The sequence below is a fragment of the Salvelinus alpinus genome, chromosome 3 (assembly GCF_045679555.1).
Source record: "Salvelinus alpinus chromosome 3, SLU_Salpinus.1, whole genome shotgun sequence".
Lineage (NCBI taxonomy): Eukaryota > Metazoa > Chordata > Actinopteri > Salmoniformes > Salmonidae > Salvelinus > Salvelinus alpinus.
The window spans coordinates 78,342,007-78,353,563 of NC_092088.1; the positions used below are offsets into that span (position 1 = coordinate 78,342,007).

General features: G+C 47.3%; 1 protein-coding gene across 1 annotated transcript in view; it reads right to left on the reverse strand.

Moving 5' to 3' along the window:
- LOC139571404 (kinesin-like protein KIF19) overlaps positions 1–11,118 on the reverse strand; it is a 74,491-nt gene extending 63,373 nt beyond the window's left edge. Inside the window, exons 1-2 of the mRNA XM_071394246.1 lie at positions 10,318–11,118; positions 174–254 (exon numbers count right to left, since the gene is read on the reverse strand). Coding sequence (XP_071250347.1) covers positions 174–254; positions 10,318–10,356 — 120 coding nt within the window. The 5' untranslated portion in view covers positions 10,357–11,118. The remainder of the gene's footprint in view (positions 1–173; positions 255–10,317) is intronic.
- Between the last annotated feature and the right edge of the window lie 439 nt (positions 11,119–11,557).

The following is an 11,557-nucleotide window of genomic DNA, read 5'->3' on the forward strand; positions in this document are numbered from 1 at the left end:
TCCTCCTGACTCGGTACCTCTGCCTCACAAACACACGTGACCGTCCTCCATCATGCGTCTTAACCGATCGTGCCACCTCAAAAGCTAGCTAATGAGGCGACGTAAGCGACACATCCGGCTAAGGAGTACGTTTCACACATCCTCATGTGCTACACACACACACAACCTCTCACCTGGTCGTCCAATCGGTGGGCCACTATAGTGGCTGCCTCTTCCTGCTCAGAATCACTGAGGGGTCTGATCCTCAGAGCCACCTGGGAGCGAGAGACAGGTAGAACACCACAGGGTTAGAGCTTTCACAGAGAGAGGGACAGGGTTAGAGCTTTCACAGAGAGAGGGACAGGGTTAGAGCTTTCACAGAGAGAGGGACACTGTTAGAGCTTTCACAGAGAGAGGGACAGGGTTAGAGCTTTCACAGAGAGAGGGACAGGGTTAGAGCTTTCACAGAGAGAGGGACAGGGTTAGAGCTTTCACAGAGAGAGGGATAGGGTTAGAACTTTCAGAGCAAATGGGCTGGGTCCTGGTCAAAAGTTGTGCATTTCATAGTTAATAGGGTGCCATTTGGGACGCATAACATTAACAGCATCAAAGAGATTGCTTATTCACACCACAGCAATGGCCTTGATGTCATTCACTAGTCCACAAGAGCAAAGGATAAAGTCAATTATCATTGTCAATTAAGCATGAATAAATGTAACTTTAATAAAATAAACTACTAATTCACAGTTTAATCATTTAAAAATCCTTTATAAAGTACGCCTTAGTCATGTGTTACTGTTACGCTGTATTTTTAACACAGTAACTTTAACTGTAAAATCACTATGACATGTGCCTCTCTCCATCTATTGTCCAAGCTCTCTCTCTGTCAAAACACTCTTCGCGGCAGGGAGCTCAATTATGGCCTGCACTGCAGGGAGGTGTTTCTGCAGAAGAAGAAAACCTGCTCTCTAGATTCAGTATAATTACTCTCATAGCATGGAGGGACATTATGACACTCAGATGAGACAGACCAAGTTATAGACTGATACCCCATCCACACATGATCATATGATAATCAGGTCAGCAGCGGTCTCTGAGTTGATACAGTCATACTGAACAGGCCACCTGGTGTGAAAGTATTGCCGGATTGATATAGTTATAGAGCGGTGGTGTTGTTTGTTACTGAAATAGCCAACGAATGTTATTATATTAGCTACAAGGATGAGGCAGATGAGGGGTAGATAATATGGCAAAGGCATGGGTGATACATCCGGGTCTTGACATACATTGACCGATATAACTTAACACGTTACAGGACCATTCAGTCATACCACCTTCAATAAGGATTCATAAGGATCCTGGCCATCACCAGTGCTGTGGAGCTAGTCAGTGTGACATAGCGGACAAGACAAAAGAGACGGGGGAATTTAGTTGTGCCATGTGAATAATTCAGATATGGTATATTACACTGGCTGGAACTACTGGGAAATAATCTATTGATTTATGACATGGAAGGTCAATGGAAAAGGTGAACAAATGTCTCCATATGTGACTGAGGCAAGAGGTACTGTAATAAAAAAGTTGCTTTAGAATAAGTAATGCTGTATTGTCATGTAGGATATAATACATGTGTATTGTACTTCATTCTTATCTTGAATGTGGGATATCTATATAAAATGCAAGCTTGAGTGGCATTCGTTTTTTTTATTTTTTTTATATTTATTTCACCTTTATTTTACCAGGTAGGCAAGTTGAGAACAAGTTCTCATTTACAATTGCGACCTGGCCAAGATAAAGCAAAGCAGTTCGACACATACAACAACACAGAGTTAAAACATGGAATAAACATACAGTCAATAATACAGTAGAAAAAAGTCTATATGTGTGGAAATGAGGTAAGATAAGGGAGGTAAGGCAGTAATGGTAGCTGGGGATTTTAACAAGGCTAATCTAAAAACAAAACTCCCTAAATTCTATCAGCATATCGATTGTGCTACCAGGGCTGGAAAAACCCTAGATCATTGTTATACTAATTTCCGCGACGCATATAAGGCCCTCCCCCGCCCCCCTTTCGGAAAAGCTGACCACGACTCCATTTTGTTGATTCCAGCCTACAAACAGAAACTAAAACAAGCTCCCGCGCTCAGGTCTGTTCAACGCTGGTCCGACCAATCTGAATCCACGCTTCAAGACTGCTTCGATCACGCGGATTGGAATATGTTCCGCATTGCGTCCAACAACAATATTGATTCGGTGAGCGAGTTCATTAGGAAGTGCATTGACGATGTCGTACCCACAGCAACGATTAAAACATTCCCAAACCAGAAACCGTGGATTGACGGCAGCATTCGCGTGAAACTGAAAGCGCGAACCACTGCTTTTAACCAGGGCAAGGTGACCGGAAGCATGACCGAATACAAACAGTGTAGCTATTCTCTCCGCAAGGCAATCAAACAGGCTAAGTCCCAGTACAGAGACAAAATCGAGTCGCAATTCAACAGCTCAGACACAAGAGGTATGTGGCAGGGTCTACAGTCAATCACGGATTACAAAAAGAAAACCAGCCCCGTCGCGGACCAGGATGTCTTGCTCCCAGACAGGCTAAATAACTTTTTTGCCCGCTTTGAGGACAATACAGTGCCACTGACACGGCCCCCTACCAAAACCTGCGGGCTCTCCTTCACTGCAGCCGAGGTGAGTAAAACATTTAAACGTGTTAACCCTCGCAAGGCTGCAGGCCCAGACGGCATTCCCAGCCGCGTCCTCAGAGCATGCGCAGACCAGCTGGCTGGTGTGTTTACGGACATATTCAATCAATCCTTATCCCAGTCTGCTGTTCCCACATGCTTCAAGAGGGCCACCATTGTTCCTGTTCCCAAGAAAGCTAAGGTAACTGAGCTAAACGACTACCGCCCCGTAGCACTCACTTCCGTCATCATGAAGTGCTTTGAGAGACTAGTCAAGGACCATATCACCTCCACCCTACCGGACACCCTAGACCCACTCCAATTTGCTTACCGACCCAATAGGTCCACAGACGACGCAATCGCAACCACACTGCACACTGCCCTAACCCATCTGGACAAGAGGAATACCCATGTGAGAATGCTGTTCATCGATTACAGCTCAGCATTTAACACCATAGTACCCTCCAAACTCGTCATCAAGCTCGAGACCCTGGGTCTCGACCCCGCCCTGTGCAACTGGGTCCTGGACTTCCTGACGGGCCGCCCCCAGGTGGTGAGGGTAGGTAACAACATCTCCACCCCGCTGATCCTCAACACTGGGGCCCCACAAGGGTGCGTTCTGAGCCCTCTCCTGTACTCCCTGTTCACCCACGACTGCGTGGCCATGCACGCCTCCAACTCAATCATCAAGTTTGCGGATGACACTACAGTGGTAGGCTTGATTACCAACAACGACGAGACGGCCTACAGGGAGGAGGTGAGGGCCCTCGGAGTGTGGTGTCAGGAAAATAACCTCACACTCAACGTCAACAAAACAAAGGAGATGATTGTGGACTTCAGGAAACAGCAGAGGGAGCACCCCCCTATCCACATCGACGGGTCAGTAGTGGAGAAGGTGGAAAGTTTTAAGTTCCTCGGTGTACACATCACGGACAAACTGAATTGGTCCACCCACACAGACAGCGTTGTGAAGAAGGCGCAGCAGCGCCTCTTCAACCTCAGGAGGCTGAAGAAATTCGGCTTGTCACCAAAAGCACTCACAAACTTCTACAGATGCACAATCGAGAGCATCCTGTCGGGCTGTATCACCGCCTGGTACGGCAACTGCTCCGCCCACAACCGTAAGGCTCTCCAGAGGGTAGTGAGGTCTGCAGAACGCATCACCGGGGGCAAACTACCTGCCCTCCAGGACACCTACACCACCCGATGTCACAGGAAGGCCATAAAGATCATCAAGGACAACAACCACCCAAGCCACTGCCTGTTCACCCCGCTATCATCCAGAAGGCGAGGTCAGTACAGGTGCATCAAAGCAGGGACCGAGAGACTGAAAAACAGCTTCTATCTCAAGGCCATCAGACTGTTAAACAGCCACCACTAACATTTAGCGGCCGCTGCCAACATACTGACTCAACTCCAGCCACTTTAAAAATGGGAATTGATGGAAATTATGTAAAAATGTACCACTAGCCACTTTAAACAATGCCACTTAATATAATGTTTACATACCGTACATTACCCATCTCATATGTATATACTGTACTCTATATCATCTACTGCATCTTGCCATCTTTATGTAATACATGTACCACTAGCCACTTTAAACTATGCCACTTTATGTTTACATACCCTACAGTACTCATCTCATATGTATATACCGTACTCTATACCATCTACTGCATCTTGCCATGCCGTTCTGTACCACCACTCATTCATATATCTTTATGTACATACTCTTTATCCCTTTACACTTGTGTGTGTGTATAAGGTAGTAGTTGTGGAATTGTTAGGTTAGATTACTTGTTGGTTATTACTGCATTGTCGGAACTAGAAGCACAAGCATTTCGCGACACTCGCATTAACATCTGCTAACCATGTGTATGTGACTAATAAAATTTGATTTGATTTGATTTGAAATAGGCCATGGTGGCGAAATAATTACAATATAGCAATTAAACCCTGGAGTGATAGACGTGCAGAAGATGAATGTGCAAGTAGAGATACTGGGGTGCAAAGGAGCAAGATAAATAAATAAATACAGTATGGGGATGAGGTAGTTGGATGGGCTATTTACAGATGCAGTGATCTGTGAGCTGCTCTGACAGCTGGTGCTTAAAGTTAGTGAGGGAGATATGAGTCTCCAGATTTTTGCAGTTTGTTCCAGTCATTGGCAGCAGAGAACTGGAAGGAAAGGCGGCCAAAGGAGGAATTGGATTTGGGGGAGACCAGTGAAATATACCTGCTGGAGCGTGTGCTACGGGTGGGTGCTGCTATGGTGACCAGTGAGTTGAGATAAGGCGGGGCTTTACCTATTCAATACTTGTAGATGACCTGAAGCCAGTGGGTTTGGCGACGAGTATGAAGCGAGGGCCAGCCAACGAGAGCGTACAGGTCGCAGTGGTGGGTAGTATATGGGGCTTTGGTGACAAAATGGATGGCACTGTGATAGACTGCATCCAATTGTTGAGTAGAGTGTTGAAGGCTATTTTGTAAATGACATCGCCGAAGTCGAGGATCGGTAGGATGGTCAGTTTTACGAGGGTATGTTTGGCAGCATGAGTGAAGGATGCTTTGTTGCGAAATAGGAAGTCGATTCTAGATTTAATTTTGGATTGGAGATGCTTAATGTGAGTATGGAAGGAGAGTTTACAGTCTAACCAGACATCTAGGTATTTGTAGTTGTCCACATATTCTAAGTCAGAACCGTACAGGGTAGTGATGCTGGATGGGCGGGCAGGTGCGGGGAGCAATCGGTTGAAGAGCATGCATTTAGTTTTACTTGCATTTAAGAGCAGTTGGAGGCCACGGAAGGAGAGTTGTATGGCATTGAAGCTCGTTTGGAGGTTAGTTAACACAGTGTCCAAAGGGCCAGAAGTATACAGAATGGTGTCGTCTGCGTAGAGGTGGATCAGAGAATCACCAGCAACAAGAGCGACATCATTGATGTATACAGAGAAGAGAGTCGGCCTGAGAATTGAACCCTGTGGCACCCCCATAGAAACTGCCAGAGGTCCGGACAACAGGCCCTCCGATTTGACACACAACTCTATCAGAGAAGTAGTTGGTAAACCAGGCGAGGCAGTCATTTGAGAAACCAAGGCTGTTGAGTCTGCCGATAAGAATTTGGTGATTGACAGAGTCGAAAGCCTTGGCCAGGTCGATGAATATGGCTGCACAGTAATGTCTCTTATCAATGGCAGTTATGATATCGTTTAGGACCTTGAGCGTGGCTGAGGTACAACCATGACCAGCTCTGAAACCAGATTGCATAGCGGAGAAGGTACGGTGGGATTTGAAATGGTCGGTAATCTGTTTGTTAGCTTGGCTTTCGAAGACCTTAGAAAGGCAGTATTGCAACAATATTGCAACAATTTCGGCAGATAACTTTAGAAAGAGAGGGCCCAGATTGTCTAGCCCGGCTGATTTGTAGGGGTCCAGATTTTGCAGCTCTTTCAGAACATCAGCTATCTGGATTTGGGTGAAGGAGAAATGGGGGAGGCTTGGGCGAGTTGCTGTGGGGGGTGCAGGGCTGTTGACCGGGGTAGGGTTAGCCAGGTAGAAAGCATGGCCAGCTGTAGAAAAATGCTTATTGAAATTCTCAATTATAGTGGATTGATCGGTGGTGACAGTGTTTCCTTGCCTCAGCACAGTGGGCAGCTGGGAGGAGGTGCTCTTATTCTCCGTGGACTTTACAGTGTCCCAGAACTTTTTTGAGCTTGTGCTACAGGATGCAAATTTCTGTTTGAAAAAACTAGCCTTAGCTTTCCTAACTGCCTGTGTATATTGGTTCCTAACTTCCCTGAAATGTTCCATATCGCGGGGGCTATTTGATGCTAATGCAGTATATCACAGTGTAACGGCAGCCTTCCTCCTCTTCGTCTGAAGCGGGTCTGGGGGGGGCATCTGTCCGCGGTGGCGGCTCCGGCGCAGGACGAGGCCACCACTCCACCATTGTCTTTGTCCCCCTCCTTAGCGTCCTTTGAGTGGCGACCCTCGCCCCCGACCTTGGCCTAGGAATCCTCACCAAGGTCCCCACTAAATTGAGGAGACAGCTCAGGACAGAGAGGTAGCTCAGGACAGTGGGGCAGCTCCGGACTAATGGCAGCTCCGGGCTGAGGGGCGGCTCATGACTGGAGGGCGGCTCATGACTGGAGGGCGGCTCATGACTGGAGGGCGGCTCATGACAGACGGGCGGCTCTAACGGCTCCGGACAGACGGGCGGCTCTGACGGCTCGGGACAGACGGGCGGCTCTGACGGCTCGGGACAGACGGGCGGCTCTGACGGCTCGGGACAGACGGGCGGCTCAGACGGCGCTGGGCAGGCAGGCAGCTCAGACGGCGCTGGGCAGGCAGGCAGCTCAGACGGCGCTGGGCAGGCAGGCAGCTCAGACTGCGCTGGGCAGGCAGGCAGCTCAGACTGCGCTGGGCAGGCAGGCAGCTCAGACTGCGCTGGGCAGGCAGGCAGCTCAGACGGCGCTGGGCAGGCAGGCAGCTCAGACGGCGCTGGGCAGGCAGGCAGCTCAGACGGCGCTGGGCAGGCAGGCAGCTCAGACGGCGCTGGGCAGGCAGGCAGCTCAGACGGCGCTGGGCAGGCAGGCAGCTCAGATGGCCGACTCTGACCTGCTGAGGCGCACAGTAGGCCTGGTGCGTGGTGCCGGAACTGGTGGTACCGGACTGGAGACACGCACCTCAAGGCTAGTGCAGGGAGCAGGAACAGGGCACACTGGACTCTCGAGGCGCACTATAGGCCTGGTGCGTGGTACCGGCACTGGCTAAGCACACGTACAGGAGACACCGTGCGCTCTTCCGCATAACACGGTGTCTGCCCGTACTCCCGCTCTCCACGGTAAACATGGGAAGTGGGCGCAGGTTTCCTACCTGACTCTGCCACACTACCCTTTAGCCCCCCCCCCAAGAAATTTTTGGGGTTTCTTCTCGGGCTTCCAGCAACGCTTCCGTGCTGCCTCCTCATACCACCGCTCCTGGGCTTTAGCTGCCTCCATCTCTTCACGAGAGCGGCGATATTCTCCAATGTGAGCCCAGTGTCCTTTACCCTCCAAAATGTCCTCCCATGTCCAGGAGTCCTGTGTAGTGGGCCGCTGCTGCTGCTGTCGCTGCTGCCCGTTGCTACGCTGCTTGGTCCGAGTTTGGTGGGTGGTTCTGTACCGGCAGCCTTCCTCCTCTTCGTCTGAAGAGGACCAAGACGCAGCGTAGCTCGTGTTCAACATGATTTTAATAAACCAGACAAAACTGTGAACACTTACAAAATAACAAAATAACAAACGTGGCTTACCGATACAGCCCTAGCTGGTGCAGAGAAAACACAGAGACAGGAAACAGCCACCCACAAAATCCCAACACAAAACAAGCCACCTATATATGATTCCCAATCAGAGACAACACAAAACATCTGCCTCTGATTGAGAACCATATTAGGCCAAACATAGAAACGGACAAACTAGACACACAACATAGAATGCCCACCCAGCTTACGTCCTGACCAACACTAAAACAAGCACAACACACAAGAACTATGGTCAGAACGTGACACACGTTGGATGTTTTTGTGCTAGTCAAGAGCAGTCAGGTCTGGAGTGAACCAAGGGCTAGATCTGTTCCTGGTTCAATTTTTTTGGAATGGGGCATGTTATTTAAGATGGTGAGGAAGGCACTTTTAAAGAATAACCAGACATCCTATACTGACGGGATGAGGTCAATATCCTTCCAGGATACCCGGGCCAGGTCGATTAGAAAGGCCTGCTAGCTGAAGTGTTTTAAGGGGCGTTTGACAGTGATGAGGGGTGGTCGTTTGACCGCAGACCCATTACGGATGCAGGCAATGAGGCAGTGATCGCTGAGATCCTAGTTGAAGAGAGCAGAGGTGTATTTGGAGGGCAAGTTGGTTAGGATGATATCTATGAGGGTGCCCGTGTTTATGGATTTGGGGTTGTACCTGGTAGGTTAATTTATAATTTGTGTGAGATTGAGGGCATCAAGCTTAGATTGCAGGATGGCCGGGGTGTTAAAGGGATAATGAATCCAGTTGTTTATGTCGTCCGTTTTGGGAAAGTACCTGCATAAATGCGCACCCATAATTGCGCACATAATCACTATATCACATTTGACATTGTCCGTAAGCTTGAGTTCATTTGCACACGAAAAATCATACAATGATGGAAAGACCTGTGTGTTGTCCTTGTTGATGCAGACAGAAAGGAGCTCCAACTTCTTAATCATAGCCTCAATGTTGTCCCGCACACTGATTATAGTTGCGAAGAGTCCCTTTAATCCTTGATTCAGATCATTCAGGAGAGAAAAAACATCACCCAGACGATCAGACAAGTGAAAATTATGGTCAGTAAAGAAAACTTTAAACTTGTCTCTCAATGTAAAAGAAAAAAAAGTGTCAATACTTAGTCCCTTGATAACCAGCGCACTTCTGTATGTTGTAAAAGAGTCACATGGTCGCTGCCCATATCATTGCATAATGCAGAAAATAAAAGAGACTTCAGGGGCCTTGGCAGCAAGAGCCCTTTGGCAGCAAGAGTCTCTCAGTGGATGCTGCAGTGTACCCAAGTGGCGTCGGAGCAAATGCTTGCACGCGCTTTACCACTCCACTGTCTCTGTCATGGCTTTTGCGCCATCAGTACAGTACAACACATCTTGACCACCAAACTCTGTCCAGTACTTTAAAAATATCCTCTCATGTTGTCCTGGTTTCCAGTGGTTTTCAGAAGAGGATGTCTTCCTTAATTACCCCCCCCCCCATAAACGTAACGGACATATACCAGGAGCTGTGCCAGGCCCGCCACATTTGTTGACTCATCCAGCTGTAAGGCATATAACTCAATGGCTTGTATGCGAAGCAGTAATTGTTTCAAAACATCTCCTGCCATGGCACTGATGCGTCGTGAAACAGTGTTGTTTGATAAAGTCATTGTCTGTATAGTTGTTTTGGTCTTTTCTCCCAGCATTGTCCCAGCCATATCCGAAATAATTAAGTCCTCAATAGTATGTGGCTTGCCTCTCTCAGCCACTCGGTAGCTCACCATATAAGAGGCTTCTAGCCCCTTCTTATTAATGGTATCTGTTGCTTTTATACATGTCTTACTACTTGAAAGTCTTCTTTATTCTCGCTCAAAAAACTCCCGTGGCTTATTTTCAACCCGTCGTGTTTCGTTTCTAAATGTCTGCGCAGGAGTGAAGATTTCCCGCGAGAGAGTAACGGTTAATGTGATTAGATGTTAATTATTTGCCTAGGCTACCTGTATTTGACATTGTGTTGTTATTTCGCTTAACACTAGATGGTTTAATTTGATTTTTGCCAGTAAAAACGAGGCTACTCTGGCGAGAAAAAAAACTCACCCAAATATAAATGTACTGTTTGAAAATGTGAAGGGAATAAATATATACCATTTGAAAAAATTGTGAATCACATTTTTATTTGGCGTACCCCCGACGACATTGCGCGTATACCAGTTTGGGAATATCTGGCCTACAGTAGTCTACACAATTATCTAGTCACACCTTCCACGTGGCATTCAATTAAAATGTCCCCATAAAGGTAGGCTATACTACACTACTGTTCTCGCAGCAATAGTAAAGAAGTGTGACAAAGTGTATGCAGGCTACGCTAGTGTATCGTACTTACTGTCAGTTGGTGGTCCTTTGATTCGCCTGTTTCATTCATGGCCACTGGTGGTTGGAGTATCTTCGATTGTTAGAAAATAGTGGCTAAACTGGACATCGGTCAGACATCCTGCTCAATACCTGCACGACCCCTCTCCACCCACCTGTATGGCTTGTCCAATGTCGAACTCGATTGACGACAACTAGCCTACAAACCTCTACCTTTCCGCAAAATAGTTCTAATGTATTTACGGTTAAATAGACACCTATCGCCAAAAGTGCGCTCTTACAAAACAAGTCTGATATAACAGCGTAAAACGAGTAGCCTACATTCCGTTTAATCTATGCTGTTTACAGAAATAATTAGGTTGTTCTTTCGCTCATGTCTTTGAAGACATACGAGGATGCGGACGGAGAATGGCAGGTGTCCACTGTTGACTTCCCTTCTCCTTCACTCTCCCCTTCGCTTCTTTCATCTGACGACTCGTGTGTTGTTCCTGGATACCCTTAGAGATCAGTAGGTAGTTTAAACAGACAGGCAGAGGTGCGTAAAGCACCAGAGTAAACAGCTGTTTCTTCGATTTGCCGCGGCCCAAGGACGACATCTGGTGGATAAATCGATGGCGCATAGAATTGCACTAACATCTCTCCAAATTACGGTGACGCAATTGCTTGCCCCCAATACTAAATAGAACTTTGACTGTCGTTTCCAGACTAAAATATTAAATTCTAACATACGTTTATAGAGCTAAATGAAATGACAATTCTCATATTTGTTTTATGCGGTATTGTAACTGATTGAAATGCAGCTAGGCCTACCACACAACCTGATGAGCTGGTGAAACGAGAAGCCCCTGACTGCAGTGTGCAGTTCCGGGCCGGGCTCAATCGTCGGGGCCGGCCTACATGTGGGCGGTGTCAACCGCATTTAACCCGAACCCTTCCCGTCTCCTTCAAGGTCAAAAAAGTTCAGGTAAACTTCGAAGGTATCAACATCAACAAAAGCGAATCTTAATCGAACCTAACCTACATGAAAAAATATATAAACAATGGAAGTAAGACTGTCATTATACATAATGTACTTTGTAATATTCATGTTATACCAGTGCAGTGGCATATTTTTTATATGACCTACTACCACCAATGTTAGCATAGCGTTAATTAGCACCCATTTGCACGTGAGCTCGCTAATTGCTCACAATGAGGGAATCTTATTTGGACAAATTTGCCTACTTGAGCAGTAAGCCTAGGTTTACATGTAC